Raw genomic sequence first — 20,329 nt, forward strand, 5'->3', positions numbered from 1 at the left:
TTTGATTACTACAACTATTATGATTGTATAATTTACAAATATCCAAAGAATAATAAAAGGACACCCATGCCTATGGATCTTTCCAATGGTCAGGAATCTTATAACAAAAAAATAAAATAAAGAAAAGCTGGAATTTATGTCTTGAACAGTCACTTTTTACAGTTTACAGTTTAGCTGCTTCTTAGTGTACCTGTCTCATAGGAACATACTAGGCAAGCGATAACTGGGACCATAAGATGACTAGCCATCTGCACCTTTAAAAAGACCCTTTTCAAGCACTTAATTGTACTCACCTCCCAAACTAAGAAAGGCTTTACATGATAACCCTGGTGTAAATTTGTGTCTACCCATCCACTTATCAAGATGAGGCTTAAAGGTAGCCAAAGTAGTACTTTGTTTGACCTGTAGAGGTAAGTTATTCCATAGACTAGGAATACATTGTGTTAAGAACTTATCTCTCTAGTGAGTCTTGTTTATTAGCTGGTGAAGAAAATTTGGTCATTAATGTGGGGGTTCATGGAGCCACTGCTTTTGCAGAGAACTAGGAGGTCAAATAGGATTATGACTTTCATGGTCCTAAAAGAAAGACATGGGTCACCTCACAACTTGTATGGTGTTGAGTATAATGAGAGTCATGTTACTCTATCAGAATACTTGAAAGATTTAAGGCATTTAATTTTCTTGGATGTAAATCTTTGGGGTCATTACAACTGAGCAATATGCTTGAATTTGTACATACCAAGGAAGGCATTATATTCATTGATGGATCAGATAATGGAAGCGTACAGTAGTAGGAAACTTTTTTGGATCTTGAAGATATTCCTTTGAAAATCAACAGAGCCAGATAGAAGGATTTCTTCACCATGATGAAAACATGATGACTGAATAAGAGAGAGAGAGTTATCCACATAAATATCCAAGTCTCTTACAATTGTATCATACCTGAAAAGGAGTACCACTTATATGAGATGAGAGCAACATTTCTGATAAATACTACTATACTGCACTTTTTTCATTTGGTTTGAGACCATTTTGATATATTATGCATGTGCATATTCCACTCCTTGCTCAAACTAAAGCTTTTTTTTGTATCAGTGAATGAATGGATAAGACTCCCTTGTTTGCAGTCATCAGCAAGCTTGGCCAACTGCATTTCTAGGATATTGGATTATATGTCTACAAACAGGAGAGAGCCTAGAACTGATCCCTGTGGCACCCTACTAGTTACAGTTTTACATTCAGCAAAGGAAAAAGTGACTTTCACAATCTACTTAACAGCCAATTTGCAATTCAACAGACAAAGGAATTTATATTAGGCTTGTCTAAGTTTTAATAATACCAGCATGAGGAACAGTGTCAGAAGCCTTGGCCAGACCAAGATAAGCAGCATGCAGGACTTCCAAGATGGGTGAACAATGAGTATCAACTTAACTTTATCTCTCTCAGTGCGAAACTCAGAAAAATATAGCCAATGAATTTGTCTTCTGGGGTAAATTTCAGTTACTAGCTACTAAGTGCACTGTCTGCATGCCAATAAAGAAGAAATTTAGAGAACCTGAAAGAAAATCAACCACAAAATGTGACGAAAAAGCACGGGCTGGGAAGAATCCTGCAGCTGTTCAGCAGAAAGCAGGTCAAACTCCAGCTTTGGTGCAAGACATGACATCCAATAATCTAGAGGAAAAAAATAGGCCAAATATGCTCAAAGCTGATTAAAATAATTGAAACACTAAAGGAGTATATCAACTCAAATAACAAAAAGCTGGAAGAAGGGAAGAAGCTTTAAACAGATATTCAGATGAGCTGATAAAACTGCAAAAACCAAAGGCTGAAATGAACTAAAGGATACTTGAGTATGGGTATTGAGTAAGAGATGGGTTAAGAAGACATGTTTCAAAAAATGGTAGAATTATAAGACAGAACACATAGGTAAAGTTGAGATTTTTTACAGTACCAGAGAAACTGGAAGGAGCACACTGTATTAATGTTATGAATTGACTAGAGGAGCCAAAAGTACATTGGAAATGAACCAGAGACATATGTTCGAAGATGGAGATCAACAGGAAGAAAACCAGCAACTCAGAAATTAATGAATAAATGTGGGATTACAAAGCATCAATCACATTTGTGCACATGGCAGAACAAGAAAACCTGGAAATAGTGAACTTTTTGACTTTGTTAAACTTGTAGGAGACTTGAAAACATATGTCCTACTTCATGTCATAAATGTTTGGAAAAACATTAAAGAGAAGAGAAGAGGAAAGAAAGAGATAACTGAAGAAAAACAATTTTTATTCTTAACATTATTTTTATAAAACATGACATATACTGCATGTTCTATAGTATAGTATTACCATTATTTTGTGTGTTATAGAGATACCAAACAGGTGTCCTTTTTAACTTCTTTCTTTCATCTTGTTTAGTTTTAAGAAATGTAGGCACTGCACTGTAAAAAGAGAAGAAAGTGTGGCCAAAAGCATGTTTAAGATAACAGAATGTAAACTTAGGTTGTTGAGGTGAGAGACAGGTTGTAAACATATACAGAGCATGATATAAGTAAAAGTGATATGATTTTCCTTGTTTTTGTATAAGAGAATGACTGGATTAAGGCACATGGCTTGATCTAACAAGTTTTAAGTGGAAGCAAGTAAATAAAAGAATATTGAAAGTAATGAAAAGTTTTCCTTTAGCAAATAAATGTTCACAGTACCACATGAGAAGCTTGTAGCTGAAGGCAGCTGTGTATCTGATTCTCATGTTTCTATGGAGACAATCTAATAAGAACGCATGTTCTGTGGAGATGATCTGATAAGAAGACAATAAAAACAGAATACTTTTTTTTCCCAGTGACTAAAAGATAACGTTTTGTGAAAGCATTCAAGTTGTTTTCTGGGGGAGGAATAAAGATAAGCCAAAAAAGACAGCACTTTGTGTAAGTAAAAGCACAGAATGTACCATGTGTCTTAAGATGGATAACCTTTATTATAGGTTAGCTGAAGCCTGTGAGTATAGCTGTCCAACTGGGACAAACGTTCCAATTAGGAGGGTTTAATTTAATTATTTCAAGAGGTACATGATTTTGTGTTTCTAATATGTTATGGGGTATTTTGGGCGTATTTTTTATGGTTTTTATTAAAACAAACAGTTTTGTAAGATGTGACATAGGTTCAAATAGATATGACAAGAAACAAGTGTATAAAAGGTCAACATGCCAAACATTAGTGTATGCATATAGCACAAAAGCTGAAACTAGACATTTAGAAAAGCTGTTATACATAACAGGTGAGAATAATAACGTCTTTACATAATGGTAACACTTTTCTTATTATTTTTGAACATTAATGTTCTTGCAGATATATACAAAAAAGAAAGTGTAGCAAACTATATTAAGAAATGAAGAGTACATATAGCCATGCTATAGGAGACACATATGGGAAGAACTGAGCATGTAAATTTGATAAAGAAAGGATTTCAGGATGTTTATTAGGTAGAATATCTGGGACAAAGAAAAAGGGAAGTACTTATATTAATAGCTAGAGGAGCTCCAATAGTGATAGAAGTGAAGAAAATATAATAATGGTAGATTTGTAGTAATAAAGGGCTACTGCCAAGTGACCAATATTATGCTGGCGTGTATTTATATTTCACCTAAAACTGCTACAATGGAGCTTAAGAAGATTCTGGGAGAAAAAAAAATCAGCTTTCAGCAGGGAATATTACTTATAATTGGGGAACGGAATTTGAGTTGCAAAAGTGAGAATGTATCTGGGGGCCTAGAAGGGAAAATATAACAAAAGAGGATATATTTTTGAAGAAATTTATGAAAGTATTTGGTATGGAAGATGTGAATTCCCAAGTACAAAAAATGGGCTAGGCTAGACAGAAATTATATTCCAAAGGAACATGTACATTTAATTGAAGGGTTTGATATGGATCCATTAACTATTTCAGCTCATGCTCCAATAATAACTAAACTAAAAATACAAGGTAATATTTGTTAAACAAAGAAAAATTTAAGGAATAGATAGAGGAAATTATTCAGGAATTACTAGGAAAGATAGAAATTTCTTCAGAAAATATAGCTAGACTTTTAGCACAACAGCTTAGGCAACAGAAAGTAGAAAGTGTTGTTACCAAGCTTAGGGAGCCTGTAACAAGGATAATAACCAGGAATCTTGAAGAGGTATTAGAAATATTTGGAAATGTTATGAAAATATGTATAAAGCATAGAAATGCGGAAATCAAGAAAAACTACAAATGGAAATGTTTGTGGAAGAATTAAATATGCCAAGGTTAGATGTTCATATGTTCATAGATTAGTACTAAGCTAACTGCCCTTGGAAGCCATTTTAAGCCTAGCTAATTATCCCTTGTGAGATTCAAACCCTGCACTTTGTGTTTGTAAGGGAAACACCTTAACCATTAGGCCACCCGCCCAATTATTAACAGTTAAGATAGGAGGAGATGATAACAAATGGTTATGTATAACCAATCTACAGGAAAGTCTCCAGAAATAGATGGTATTCCTGTGAATACCTACTTGTCTCAATGACTTCAGAATGGTCGCCTTAACCTTAAACATCATGAAGTGCTTTGAGTGGCTTGTGAAGAAACATCTATCTGTAAGTCTGCCTAAGTCCTTCAATCCACTCCAGTTTGCATACCAGGCAAATAGATCAACTGTGAATGCTATATCAGTCAAACTACACCTTGCATTAAAACACCTAGAAGGGAGGAACAACTATGTAAGGATGCTGTACATCGACTTCAGTTCTGCATTCAACACTGTGATACTGATGCAACTGGTGGATAAGCCTGTGAAACTCGGGATAAACAAGCACCTATGTAACTGGACTCTTGACTTTCTGATTGGTAGACCCCAGTGGACATGCACTGGAAACAACACCTCTCAACGCATAGTCCTGAATACTGGTATATCCCAAGGTTGTGTTGCTCAGCCCCTTGCTCTTTGCCATCCTCACCCATGACTGCACTGCAAAACATAAGTCAAACCATATTATAAAATTCCCTGATGATACCACAGTCGTAGGTCTCATTAGTGGTGGGAATGAACATAAGTACGGGATGAGGTGAACACTTTGATTGCCTGGTGTGACAGGAACAATCTGGACCTGAATGCTAATAAGACCAAAGAAATGATTATGGACTTCAGGAGAAAGGCAACAGTTCACCAGACACTCACTATCAAAGAGGAGTTAGTAAAGAAAGTCAAAACAACCAAGTTCCTGGGCCTTCACATCTCTGATGACCTCCCCTGGGCTGCTAACACCAACCATATAGTCAAGAAGGCTCAACAGTGGCTTCACCTCCTGAGAAAGCTCAAAAAGGCCAGGGTCCCACTGTCTGCTCTTACCACTTTTTACAGGGGAGCTATTGAGAGCATCTTCACTAGCAACTTCATAGCGTGGTTCAGCAACTGCACAGTTGATGAAAAGAAGAAACTACAGAGGGTGGTGCGGGTGGCTGAGAAAATCCTGGGCACAGACCTCTCTTCTATTCAGCAGCTTTTCTTTACAAGAGCAAGAAAGAGAACATATAAAATACTTGCTGATTCAACCCATCCAGTCCACAACTGGTTCTCATAACTTCCATCTGGAAGGAGGTACCACAGATTCAGCTGTAGGACTATGAGATTCATGAACAGTTTGTATCCTACAGCTGTGAGACTTATTAATATGGACACCAGTCATAATACCGTTTACATTGAAGCCTCTTTTTTTCATTTAACTCTGCTGCTCTGAGCAATTACCACCAGTATTACTAGTATGCAATACAGCTATACTGAGTCACATCTAAGGTTAACAAGTGCAATATGGTAACTAAACAGCTGCTATTCACTAGCCTCTATTTATTCTCTATCTTAACAGTGTAGGGGTTTGGTGGTAGGTATTTATTTATTATTTATAATTGGATAATGGGTATTGAATGTGTTTATGTAATGTGAACTACCTCTTGCATGTCATACGTGCTATTTTCTTTCTTATGTTAATCTTTGATACTGCTGTATCTACGTTATTTGCGCTGCATTTCTCTTGTGAGCTGACATTTGTAATTTAATTTAGGCTACACTTGTGTGGTCCTAAATGACAATAAAGTTTCTTTAAATCTTTGAAAGTCTGGAAGCTAGAAGAGAAGAAAATGATAAAGATCTGGAAGGCTTTGTACAACAGTATTTTAAAAATAGAAGCACCAACATCCTGGAAAAAAGCTGTGATAGCTGTAACACCTAAAGATGGTAAAGATCCATCAGATTCAACTTCATACATGCGGATTTCAATTCTAAACCATGACTATAAAGTGTTTATGTATATAATGGATAAATTAATGGCAAAGGTAATGCCAAAAGTGATAAATATGGATCAGTGTGGTTTTGTGGCAGAGAGGCAGACATTTGACAACATTAATAGAACAATGATGATCCAGAGAAAAGCAGGATATAAAAATACCACTGTTGTTGGTGGGTATTGATGCAGAGAAAGCATATGCCGCAGTAAGCTAGGTTTTATGAGTAGGGCAATGGAAACATTTGCATTCCCTGACACAATAATAATTTAATTAGGAAGCTATATGAGGAATCAGAGGTGAAAAATTAAAGAGTGGGTGAGAGGGTTCCTCTCTGATCAGTTCTGTTTGAACAAAGGAACTAGGCAGTGGTGCCCTTTTTCCTCTTTGTTATTTGTATTATGTTTAGTACCACTGGCAAAGAAAATAAAGAACTCGGAAATTCAAGGATTTTTTTTTTTGATAATCAAGAAAAGTTGGCTTTATTTTCAGATGATATTATTTTGTATGAGATAAAACCAGAAAAGGACATTGCAGTGTTCTGGAACATTCTGAGATAGTTTCAAATACTTTGGGAATACAAAATTAATGAAGATAAAACAAAGGCAATACCTGTAAACTATGTACCCAGACACAAATTGGTTAAGCAATACCCATATTTATGGGGACATGATAAAATGAAGTACTTAGGAGTATGGGTTAAAATGATTCTGTTATGGCAGCTAAGGATATATGGGAAGAGACTAAACAAAATACAATACACAAACTGAGAAACTGGAAGTTCTGTTTTATGGATATGGATTGCAGGATACAAGCATTAAAAATGTTCTAGTCCCTTTAGTTTTATACAGTCAGGCATATTTTTGTCAACCAGAGGATAATTTGTGGATAACAATTAATAAAGAGTTGAAGAATTTTATTTGGGAGGGGAAGATGGCTTGATCCTTCCAATAGAACAAGGTGATTTGGGATTACCTGATTTGAAGGGATATTTCAGAGCTACACAGTTAAGGCTCCTATACACAGCTCAAGCAGAAAGCTGTAATACAAAGCAGAAAGGGGTGATGATATAACAGGGGGATACTCAAGAAATAAGGAGAGACTGGGATTTTGGATGCAGATCCTTAAGGAGAACAACAACTGCCATACAGAATATTATATTCATAAAGAAGTAGAAAGTATTCTAAGAATTAAGCCAACATGGGAATGGAGAAAAGAAATTCTGCTGAGAGGGATGATTGCAATTAAGGGTAGTGAGAATAGGCATGGGGTGGCTGGACTTTACTGGAAAAAATGGCAAAGGAACCATGGCATTGGGATCAAATATCTAGAGAGTGGTAGGTATTAGAATGGGAAGAGGCCAAGAATACATTTGGACTGCAGGTTAGAGATAGTATTTCGTATCAAGGACTGATATCAGAATATAGGCAAATAGAAAAGAATAGGGGGGTCTAAGTAAAAGACCAGCACTGGTAGAGTTTGTAGCAGAAGCTAAAATTGAACCTGCTGTTAAAAAAAAAGGATAACAAGTAGGGCGTATAAAATATTGCATGATAACTATAGGAATCAATCAAATAAGGTTAGAAAGGATTGATAAGAGAGACTGGATAAGCAATTTACAAACAAACAATGGGACGATATATGTATGGCTCCCAAATAAGCAACAGAGTTTAGAAGATTTATGATTTTTGCATGGAAGTGTTTGCATTGATATATTTATATTCCAAGCAGACTCCAAAGATTTTTTTCCTCATGTAGATTGCAAATGTAGGAGGTGTGATGAAGAAGAAAGAGGTAATTGGGAACATATTTTTAGGAGTCCAATTAGTTGGCAGACTTTAAAAATGTTAATTAATTTTAGCATCTACATTTGGCTTATCTAATCAATCTATGTGTAAGTTATGAGTCTTAGGACTTATTTTATGAATGTTACAATTTTTGGAACAGTATGTCTTTAAGGTAGCCATGTTTAGTAAGGGGGATGTTATAAAGTGAACTAGTTAGCATGCATAATCAGTTCTGAAGAAGTCCTATTTGAAATTTGAACAAAAGTGCTAAACTGATTTAGTGTTACTGGTATAGATTTGGACTGATTTTTAAGAAATAAAATTGTGAATTGTTTTCTGAACATCTCCTGGTGGACTTTTCATGGAAGTAGGGCTAATTGGTTTGTTGCGGTGAGCCTTCCTAGTTTCTCTGCTTCATGTGCAGTTGTTTTGATTACTTGTATTTGGTACTGCACATTGTGCCTGTGTTTCTTTTAGACTTTAAAAAATCCCTGCAGACTACTCTGCCAGAAATACTGGGTGAGCAAATTGGTGTAACTAAAGACATTTTTTTTGAGCTGTGATACCGAATTGGAGTTGTCAAAACATAATAAAGCCTTGCTGAGTTTAATTCTGCTGGCTGCCAAAAAAGCAATTACCAGAAAATGGAAATCAAAGTCTAAACCAACCACACTAGGAGTAGTAAATATGGTAACAGAGATAAAGCAACTGGAAGTGGATTCTTTAGAAAAGGGTAGGAGCAAGTTGCATAGAAAAAAATAGGAATTGTGAGAACAATACTTGTAGAATAATGTTTTGGAGAAGGAATGAGGTTTAAGGGAAGATAGGGATTGAATGAGCTATGTATTGCCTGACTGAGAATGACAGTTTAGAAAATTATATATGATGTATAATGTTTTCAACTGAAAATATTGCAATATGGTTTGCTTTCATTTATGTAAACGTATGATTGCCTGTGTCATAAGTGATAATTCGATAAACGTATCTCTTGTTTAAAAAAAGATAAGCAGTGTGTACAGAATGACCACTGTCCACAGTCCCTGTAACATTTTCAAAGAAGGTTCAGGAAAAAGGACCTGCCCTTCACAAAACCAAAGAAATTCCATGTCCCTCTGCATAGCGCATGTGAGGTCATTCACTCTCACTTGGGCTGACACCAGGTCATAATCATATTTGTCTGGCTTATGGGACATTAGGGTCCTTATAACATCTCAGATCCTGCCACAGGACAGGCAACTTAGAGTCACCCTATTTTTGCCCAGTCTGGAGAGTCAGGAGTTTGAATGCCTAACTATAGAATCACCTGTAGGAAAGCAGACTTAGTCGGACATATGGGCTTAGACCTGCTTTCCAGATGGCTCTTGGTGAGCTCCATGGATTTACAGTATATCTGAGTGGAGACGTTGTATGTGTCTCCTTGTGTGCTGGTGCCTAGGATATTTTATAGCGAGTTCTAAGAGGCTTTGGCAATTTTTTTACAACCTCAGCATATGTTATAGATCTAGTAGCATGTGTGTCGGAAATAATGTAGTGTTGTAGAGGTATGATGCTTACTGATAGTGGGCTAATGCAAAAGGATTGCCTCCATGTTACTTAAATCTTTCCATCGCTCACAGGCTGTAATGTCAACTGGTAGAAGTAGGGGACAGTCGGAGAACAGCTAATGCAATCAGACTGGCTACAGATGGGATGAGAGCAGACTGTTGAGTTATGTTGACAGAGGGTGGAGGACTGAAGTAGTAGTCAGGTATTTGAGGGTCTACCTGGAAGATTTATGGATGAAGTATTTTGAGAGATATTCTGAAGTTAAGTTAAAAAGTAATTAATCAATTAATACTTATTGAAAAGAAAGAATTAGCTTGGTGAAGAAGATGAATAGTATGTGTTCATCTAATTGGCTACCACATGGTTACTACTAGCTCTGGTCTTACCACAACTTCACACAGCCAGGATTCAATGTCATTTTCTTTCTTCTCTTACCAGAAGCAAAACAGCAGCACTAATACCAACATGTGAAGCAGGCAACAGGCCCTTTGATGATGCAGGGGTCTGAAGGCTTGCTGTGGCCATTTCCTGGTTGATGCCTTGAACAACAACCAGACAAATCAGGAAGATACCTCATAAACACACACTGCCCAGTCAGAGACAGTCAGGAATAACTTGTGTCCTGCTCCTTCTTTCACCAGGAGCACAACAGTAGCAAAAATCCCAAGCTGTTTCCCATGAAGCAGTCATCAGGCTTTCTGGTGATCAGCACTCTCTAGAAAACAATGTCACTGCTCCTTTTCTAAACAGGAGCAAAATATAAGCAAATACCAAGATGACTACTGAGAAGCATAATGTAGACTCTCCAATGATTGGTAGTCTTGCCTCAGATACTGCTGATTTTAAATACAAGATGTGAAAATGGGTTAATATCCTAAGAACTGCAGGATACTTATATTAATTGCAAGAGGAGCTCCAATTGTGATAGAAGAGGATAAAAATATAATAATGGTAGATTTGTAGCACTAATGGGGCTACTGGCAAGAGAGTTGGATTACACTGGTCAAATAAGCTCACAGTCAAATGAGTTGTCAGTAAATTGAAATTTAGGTTATTTGGGTGTCGGTCAAATGAAAGTCAGTCAAATGAGTTTTAGGTCAAGTGAAGTAGACCCAATTAAGAAAAAACAATAATTATTTAGAGGGACTGACAAATATTAAAGTAGTGCAGAATAGGGGAAATCTCACATAACAAGAAGAGGAGCAACTGCAGAATGCTAAACAGAAAATAAGGGATTACCCTGATAATACGCATGTGTATAAAAAGACTGCTGTTAAGCAACTGTTCTTTGATAATAACTCTAGAGCGCAAACCTTTTAGCACAACAACTCAGACAAAAGAAAGTATAAAGGGCTGTTGACAAGCTTAGGGACCCTATAACAAGGAAGATAACAAGAGATCCTGTAGAGATATTAGAAATATTTTGGAAATTTTATGAAAGTCTGTATAAAGCAGAGAAATATGGACATCAAGAAAAGGTACAAATGGAAATTTTATGGAAGAATTAAATATGCCAAGGTTAGAGGAAGATCAGGCTCAATTACTAACAGTTTGGATAGGAGGAAATGAGATAAAATGGCGATGTTTAACCAATCCACAGGAAAGTCCCTAGGAATAGATGGTATTCCTGTGGAAGTTTGGAAGCTAGGAGGGAAAAACTGATAAAGATCTTGAAGGTTTTGTTTAACATTATTTTAAGAGGAGGGGAAATACCAACATCCTGGAAGAAAGCAGTGGTAGCTGTAATATCTAAAGAAGTTACCATCAGATCCAACTTCATACAGACCCATTTCAATACCAAACCATAATTATGAAGTGTTTATGACTATAATGGCTAAACGAATGGCAAAAGTGATACCAAAATTGATAGATATGGATCAGTGTGTTTTTTGGAGGGGAGGCAAACATTTGACAACATTAATAGAGCACTGATTAACCAGAGGGAAACAGAATGTAAGAAAATACTAATGTTGTTGGTAGGTCTTGATGCAGAGAAAGTATTTGACAGAGTATGTGGGACTTTATGAGTAGGGCAATGGAAGCATTTGCATTCTCTGATAAAATTATAAGGTTGATTAGGAGGCTATATGAAGAATTGGAGGCAAAAATTAAAGTGGGTGGGTTCCTCTGTGATAATTTCTTCTTGAACAGAGGAACCAGGCAGAGGTGTCCTCTTTACCTTTTGTTATTTGTTATTTGTGTTATATTTATATTAGAAATTCAAGGATATAACTGATATGGTAGACAAGTAATGCTGGCTCTGTTTGCAGATGATATTATTTTACACCTGATAAAACCAGAAAAGGGCATTTCATGCTGTGGAACATTTTGAGGCAGTTTCAGATCTTTTCAGAATACAAAATTAATGAAACTAAAACAAAGGCAATAGTAAATTATGTACCTACACACAAATTGGTTCAGCAATATCCATATTTATGGGGACATGATAAAATTAAGTACTTAGGAATATAGATTAAAAATGATTTCTGTGTGGCAACTAAGGATATGCGGGAAGAGACAAAACAAAAGATAATACAAAAACTGAGAAGCTGGAAGCTCTGTTATATGGATATGGATAGTAAGATACAAGCAGTTAAAATATTTTAGTCCCTTTAGTCTTATAAACAGGCCAGGCATATTTTTATCAACTAGAGAAGAAGTTTTGGATAGCAATTAATAAAGAGCTAAATGATTTTCTCTGGGAGGGGAAAATGGCAAGAGTCAAGTTGCATAAGGTGATTCTTGCAACAGAAGAAGGTGGATTGGGATTATCCGATTTGAAGGGGTATTTCAGAGCTACACAGTTAAGCCTCCTATATATAGCACAAGCAGAAACCTGTAATTCAAAGTGGAAAGGGATGATGATGTAACAGGGGGGAAGCTCCAGAAACAAGGAGATACTAGGATTTTGTATGTAGATCTTTAAGGAGAATAACAATAATTATACAGAGTATTCTAAAAACTAAGTCAACATGGGAGTGGAGAAAGGAGATTCTGCTGATAGGGATCACTGCAATTAGGGATACAGACAATAGGCAAGAGGGGGCTGGAATTTATTGGAGAAAACTGGCAAAGCAACCAAGGTATTGGTAGCAAATAACTATACAGGGAAACATAATAGAATGGGAAGACACCAAGAATTTATTTGGACTGCAAGTTAGATTGCCCTCCATATCAATGAATGATATCAGAGTATAGACAAAGAGAAAGAAATAGGGGGTCCTAAACAAAAGACCAGAACTGGTACAGTAATTAGTAGAATCTAGAACAGAGGTTGTTGTTAAAAAAGGAATAATTAGTAGAGCATGCAAAATATTACATGATAACTATAAGAATCAATCAGAGGAAGTTAGAAAGGATTGAGAAGAGAGAATGGATAAGTGATTCACAAAGAAACATTGGGGGATATATGTATGTCTCTCAAATATGCAACAAAATCTAGAAGATTTAGGATTTTTGCTCGGAAATGTTTACATAGGTATTTGTATACCCCAATTAGACTTCAGAGAATTATCCTCAGGTAGACAGCAAATGTTGGAAATGTGATGGGGAAGAAAGAGATAATTGGGACCATATTTTCTGGGAGTGTAATGAGTGGGCAGACTTTAAAGATTCCCTGCAGACTACTCTATCAGAGATACTGGGTTAGCAAATTGGTGTATCTAGGCAAATTATTTTTCTGGGCTATGATACAGAATCGGAATTGCCTAGACATGGCAAGGCCTTGCTGAGTCTGCCAAAAAACAATTACAAGAAAATGGAAATCAAAGCCTTAACCAACTGTACTAGAAGTAGTGAATACAGTAACATAGATAAATTGAGATCTTTAGAAAAGGGTTGGAGCAAATTACAAAGGAAAAATGGAAATGTTGGGAATAATACATACAGGGGAGGAATGAGGTTTAAAAGAAGGCAGGATCTGAATGATGCAATGTCTGACATAATGATTGGGTAGATTGTAAGTGATACATAATGTTTGCAACTAAAATTATGTCAATATGATTTGTGATGTATAATGCTTGCAACTAAGATTATGTCAATAGGGATTGTTTTCCTTGATATAAATTTACGCTTGCCTATGCCATAAGTGATAATTTAGTAAAGATGTTTCTTGCTTAAATCAAAATAAAATATCCTACGAACTTCAGTGTGCACTAAGCAGTTAGAAAGATTTGAAAGAAGGGGGTAACTCGAGCTTTAGCATACACCTGTGTTCCTGTTCATGGCCAGACATTGACCATTTGTGCTTCACTCTGTGCATTATACAATTTAACATGATCATACATTTTCATCAAACCAGCATTACACATTTTAGAGGTCAGAACTCCTAAACTATCAAATGTTATTCAGGTAACATGTTTAGATTATAAAATCTGGACTATAAAATTGTAATTAGATGTCTGAACTTAGATTTCAAATTAATTCATGAAGAGGGAACTTCACTGCAAATGGCTCTAGAAATATCAAAGCTCATGGATCTGTATCAGATTTCCCTAGGCATTTTGTATCTTTTTATAAGTACAGCAATAGGAGTGGCAGATAATCAAATTGTAATCAAATATGCAATAATCCTTAAGTTCCTAATTACATATTCATTGAAGATGATAGCTGCAGGAGGAAATCTCCCTTACACTGGGGTACAACAACCTCAGAGTTACTTATAACATGTAGAGGGATACAGGAGCTCAGTTGGGGTTCAGTGGGGGAGTTGCTTCTGCAATTAACACTTGTTTTTATAAAATGGTCAAATGTTGTTCTATGCATTTTTTGTTTGATAAGGCTTTTGGTTAAAATGGATGTTACAAAATAGGTAGAGAGCTCAGTAATACACTCAACTCTGTGCATGCGGTTATCAATATATAAATAGTTTAAGATTATGCTTTAACTGTGTCCTGTGGCTAATAATCATCCTGTCTGTGAATATCTATTTTTTTCCAAATGTAGGCATTCCTAGGTGTTATACCTTACCTGAAACCTTTTCACTGAAATAAGTTGCATGATGCTACTTGACAGAATGCTTAGCTGAAACTTTACTCCCACATGCTGTTTTAGTAAGTAAGTTTCCTGAGATCTAGGGTACCTACACTTTCCCATATATACCCCCTCCCATGATTGCCATTTCCATTAAATCCTCATCCACATCTTCTGTTATAAGATGATTACACTATGTAAAATCAGTCCTTAGTGATACAGCCTCTTGAAACAAGTCTGATACAGCACTGTTGTCCTAACACATCATTCTTTACTTTAACTTCAGTGTATTCTTTTTCCCAACCCAGCCATACCAAACTGTTTCTTATATTTTGCACTCTTTCCTTCTAAAAGAAAATCTGTTATTATTCTTATTCATACTTTGACATCATGGCCAAATGGTTAGTGCTTCTTCTAAGCTCCATAGTCTAGGGTTCAGTCTTTGATTCTGGACTCTGTATGTGTGCTACATGTCCAGGTGATAATTTCTGGGTGATCCAGTATGCCAGTACTTCATCAAGACATTCTGCCGAGGTGTACATGAAATTATTCCTGGAGTTCTACTGTGGAGATTTCTTTCGTCCAAGTCTTCCCAGTAACTGAGCATTTGGCCTATGAAAATCAACATGATTAACAAAAAGAAACAAATTCATGGTCTGTGTCTGTTCTGAAAACTATGAAAGTGTCTCCATCTTTCCCCCACTCTTCAATGCTCTTGAAGAAGTTGTGGCTGAACATCTCACTGATTATGAGTACATCATAAGATGTGGTAATCTGAACAGGAGAATTTCCATCAAGGCATTCCATCAAGAAGCCCTTGGGCAAATGAAATAAGGAATAATAAAAGTATAGAGGGTTTGGAAATAGATAAAGACATAATAGCTAAGATTCAATTGTTTGCAGATTATATACGTATTACCACAAGAGGAAATGACTCTTCATTTCTGAAACTATTTGAATCAATTAAAACATTTCAAATGATGTCTGGTTTATCATTTAATGACAATAAAACCAAAATCTTACACATATACCCTAATAATAAAAAAGAATTAAGGATTATACTCATCATATCCCTAATACAGATCATATTACTTATCTTGGAATTATTCTTGCTAAAGATATAAAATCAATAATACAATTAAATTATAACAAATGTTTGCAAAATATTCAAGATTTATTTTCAAATTGGAATACAATATTATTCACTACTAAAGAAAGAATATTATAAAAATTATAATTTTACCCAACATTTTATACATTATACAATCTATTCAAATTCTTCCTTCAAAAAAGTTTATTAATAAATTAAACACTCTGATTTTAAAATTATTTTGGTCCCAAAAAAAAAAAAAACAAGAATCACAATTAATCAACACATTAATAGTTGGAATAAAGGCGGGATAGCATTTCCAGATCTAAATCTTTACTCAATCTCCTCTATAATTAGAACAATTTCACAGCTTTTAGATATTACTTATTCAGCTAAATGGAAATCTTTCTGGGAATTATCAGCTATGCAGCTTATAATGAGACCTTCAACATATCAATTAGAAATTATAAGTACCCCTATTATACGGATTTTAAAAGATTATTTTGTCACTCATGTTAATCCTAATCATACTGCGAGTTACTTACATACTATTATAATTAACTTTAGGAATTGTATATATAAACATCTTAAACACTAAGATTGTTTTTTCTTATTATTCCCTATGGCATTCACTCAAGAGATTTTTTTAACCTCAGATTGTAATAAGATTACCTTATTTAAAAATAATTAACTCAAATTTTGGTTCCAATTAACATCTGAATAAAAGACCAAATCAGTTGATCATATTATACAGGAATATGGACTTGATAAATCCATATGGCTAGATATACAAACACTCATAGTATATGTTGACAATAAATTAGAATTAATTCCATCAACTAATAAACATGACACTAAGATCTTACTACATTTGTTCAATCAATTCTATTACATAAACACACTTATTCAGTTAATCTCTCTTTTATTTACAGAGTCCTGAGAGAAGAAACATTTTGCTGTCCACATAACTACTGGAACTACTATAGCTCAATTAACAATAATCTCCCAAGTGAGCAAGACAAGGCTAATGTACTACAATCAGCAGGGAAAACATCTTTTCTTTGAAATGGAAAATATATACTTGGAGATTTATGAACAGATCTTTTTACACACCACAATTAATGGATAAAATCAACAAAAAACAAAACATTTGTAATAGATGTAACTCTAGTCTAGATATTAACTGGGCTCATATGTTTTTTGATTGTCTTACTTTAAACACCTTTTGATATAATATACATGATTTTTTACAAGCACTCTTTTCAGATAATTTCATATTGAATAAATCTTTGGTTATATTTAATATGCCTAGTCCACAATGTGTTAGAAAAATAAAATATCCATTACTATGGACCATATTGGCAGTGTCTAGAAAGACCATAACGAAAAATTGGATCTCAAAATATCCTCCTATATTTTCTGAGTTTACTAATACATTAAAATATGTATGTCATCTACAGATAAAAACCACAATTTCTAGAACAACTAGAAGGACATATGAACATCATTTGTGCGTTAACTTCCAAAATTTGCTGGAAAAGAATGAACCTCCTTCATAAATGTAAATTGACTTTCCTCTTTTCATCTGTGAAATAAGCTACAAAATGAGGATTACAGTGTATTCTAAAGTATAAATACTGGATGTCTTTGTGTATACTTTAGTTTATATGACTTTGTTAATTTTATAGTCATATTTAAATGTGATAATTGTATGTTATTAATTCTTAAATTTGTAATTTCTTATACACTTCTATGTGATTGCTTATAAATTTGTTACAATCAAAATCAATAAAACTGTTTTAAAAAAAAAAGAAAAAAGCCCTGTTTGAATCTACCTGTCATCTATTCTGCTCTCAGTAAAGGCCATTTAATCAAACCATACATTAGTCTATGTTTATGATCAAATGCAGAAAATTCAAGTGTTATTTCAATGAACACTTTTAGCTAAAACAGCTATTTAGTTACTGTAAAACAACCAAGAGGAAAGTGATTTATGTCAGTGACAGAGCCCTCCATACCACACATGCAGAAGACCCACCCTCCACTCCTATATCTCTAATATAATCAAGTGAGAGTTTTCTGCATCATGATGATAAAAGTTATTCCTCAGATGCAGTGAATTTGGAGCAAAATTGTTCACTGGTCAGGGCTGCTAAATTCTCGATCATCCACAAGACTTAATAAAGCAACTATGACCCTGCTTAACACTCCCTACAAACATTCTCTCGCTCTCTTAATGCCCCAAACTGATTTGTAGATCACTTATCAGATGGATCACAGAAGTTAAAAAACAATTTGCTTATTTTGGCCTACCTTACAAAAAGGAATTTTGTTGGCTTTTTTTTTTGCTGATTTATGCTGGTTTCCTTCACAATCACTTTTTCTTGCCAATTTTCTGTTTTTTTAATGGATATGACTTAGATGCTTATTTGCAGCAGCATACTGTAATGTGATACACAGATGAGTTATTCTACAGATGAAGAGTTTATTCTTTCTTGATGGTAGTGTGGTCATACAATTACCTGCAAACAAAATGTTTTTTTATAGTTGTGCATACACTGTTTGTGGATTTCCATATTTTGGATTCAAGTATAGTGGCTTTGATTATTGCGGTTTCTATTAAATATCATTAATCTTAAAGTCTGCCATTCTGATTAAACAGTATATTCATCACATGTAGTGTGGGGCATGCTTTTTATGTAAGCATATTCTCTAGCCCTATGAGGAGATATAAATTACTCCCATGAAACAACAGCACTATTCTACATCTACGTTAACAAACTAAACTACATCACTGGCTGAGGGAACTTTATGTGTACCTCCCATGCACTCTGCATGTATTTGCACACTGTTAGCTAGAAAATTTAACTATGTTATATATAGATAAGCATCTGCAACCCTGAATGATAATATTTTCTTCTCTCTCCTTGCTTTATTTATAGCCCTCTTGCAGCAAAACCTGAAGAAGATAAATTCCAGCAGAAGAGGGGTGGATTCTGGGATATCTTTGCTGCAAAGTGGCAGCAGACATCGGCCACAAATCAGAATGCAGCACAATCACAGTATGGTGAGAATGTAGCCGAGTGTAGTGGTGAGATGACCGATGGCCAAAATGAGAATTTAGACTATTCTGAGAACTCCAGTGACTTAAGGGACATGGAGGACACTGGGTTCAAGTGGGGATTTCTTACTAGCAAATTAGCAGAACTGAAGAGTAGAAATCTTCCAAAAAGTAACTAGAACAATACGCAATGCAGAAGTACAGAAAAAAAACGTTTTTTTTTCATTTAACTTTAAATTATGATTTTTACTCAGTAAAGTAAGATTTTTAAGTCTGGTTTAAAAGTAACCATAAGAAGACTGAAAACTTAGTTGAGATGAAATGATTGTGTATGCACTGCATTTGTTTCATTTCTAATTCTCTTGGTCAATTCAGTTTTGAGTCATTTCTCTAAGATATGGTGTCCTTATATGTAGTATAGAAACCAGAATAGCACTATGAAACATAAGAGTTTTGAAAAATTTGTCACATACATCCTTTCTTCTAGCATACCCACTGTTACTTCAGATGTGGAAATGAGGCAGACTCTTGTGAGACAGTAATAAGGAGAACAATATACATTCTGAAGTACCAAATGCAAATACTTCTGACATTCACAAAATTCAGCTATAAAGACAAATAGTTACTAGAACAGCATGCAGTTTAAATATGTTATACACTTCTTTGATACCCAGTATGACCTGGAATCTCTAAATTAGAAAGTGAAACCTGTAAGGTAAAATAATTAAGATAATTTTTAAAGTGGTACATCTGAGAGATGAGGTCATGACACACGAGTATGTTATGGTATCTGCTCTGCTTAGAAAAGTAGTCATGAAACAAAGCTGGCTATTGGTAAAAGTGCAATATAACAACACAGAATGGTATCAAGGTATTCAGAAGTGAAATATGAACCTTCAGAGAAGATTCTCTGAGCAGGAGGTTTAATGTAGCGGTTTACATAAAAACAGTGGGTAGTTCATTATTTTTCTTCTTATAAAATCCTACATCACTGGAACGGTCTTCAGTACAATTCGCCTCATTAAAAACAATGACAGCTAATATTTTGGCCTAAGATTGCCATTAGATTGACAGTTGCATGCATTAAAATGTTGGCTGCAGTATATATGAAAATATTGCTTACCGTCTAGTAGTTTAGGTAATCTATAGTTTGTCATCGTCTTTATGTGCACTTCTAAGAATGAGCACCATTTTGTTCAGTAGGTGTATATAATGCGTGTTGCATGTATATCATACTGTTTCTACACACATATACAAACACACAGACACACACACACACATACACACACACACACACACACACACACACACACACACACACACACACACACACACACACACACACACACACACACACACACACACACACGTGCACACATGCATATATATAAATATAAAATGAATAACTGTTGGTAAGATTGTTTAAAACACAAAACATCAAACAAAGTCATTGGAGATTACCATTTATCTCCAACTAAATCATCAAAAACAAAGTAATCACATATGTAAACCGATGTTATATTTTCAAATACCAAAACTTAAACAAAGAACAACTTTCACTTGGGGGGTTTA

The 20,329-nt window shown here is 35.0% G+C and overlaps 1 protein-coding gene across 1 annotated transcript in view; it reads left to right on the forward strand.

Moving 5' to 3' along the window:
- The window catches only part of CCHR1.PART1H1orf232 (chromosome chr1.part1 C1orf232 homolog), a 334,534-nt gene extending 314,465 nt beyond the window's left edge, over positions 1-20,069 (forward strand). Inside the window, exon 4 of the mRNA XM_044086698.1 lies at positions 18,639-20,069. Coding sequence (XP_043942633.1) covers positions 18,639-18,936 — 298 coding nt within the window. The 3' untranslated portion in view covers positions 18,937-20,069. The remainder of the gene's footprint in view (positions 1-18,638) is intronic.
- Positions 20,070-20,329: the final 260 nt, after the last annotated feature.

The sequence above is a fragment of the Protopterus annectens genome, chromosome 1.part1, assembly GCF_019279795.1.
Source record: "Protopterus annectens isolate FY-2018-M chromosome 1.part1, PAN1.0, whole genome shotgun sequence".
NCBI lineage: Eukaryota > Metazoa > Chordata > Ceratodontiformes > Protopteridae > Protopterus > Protopterus annectens.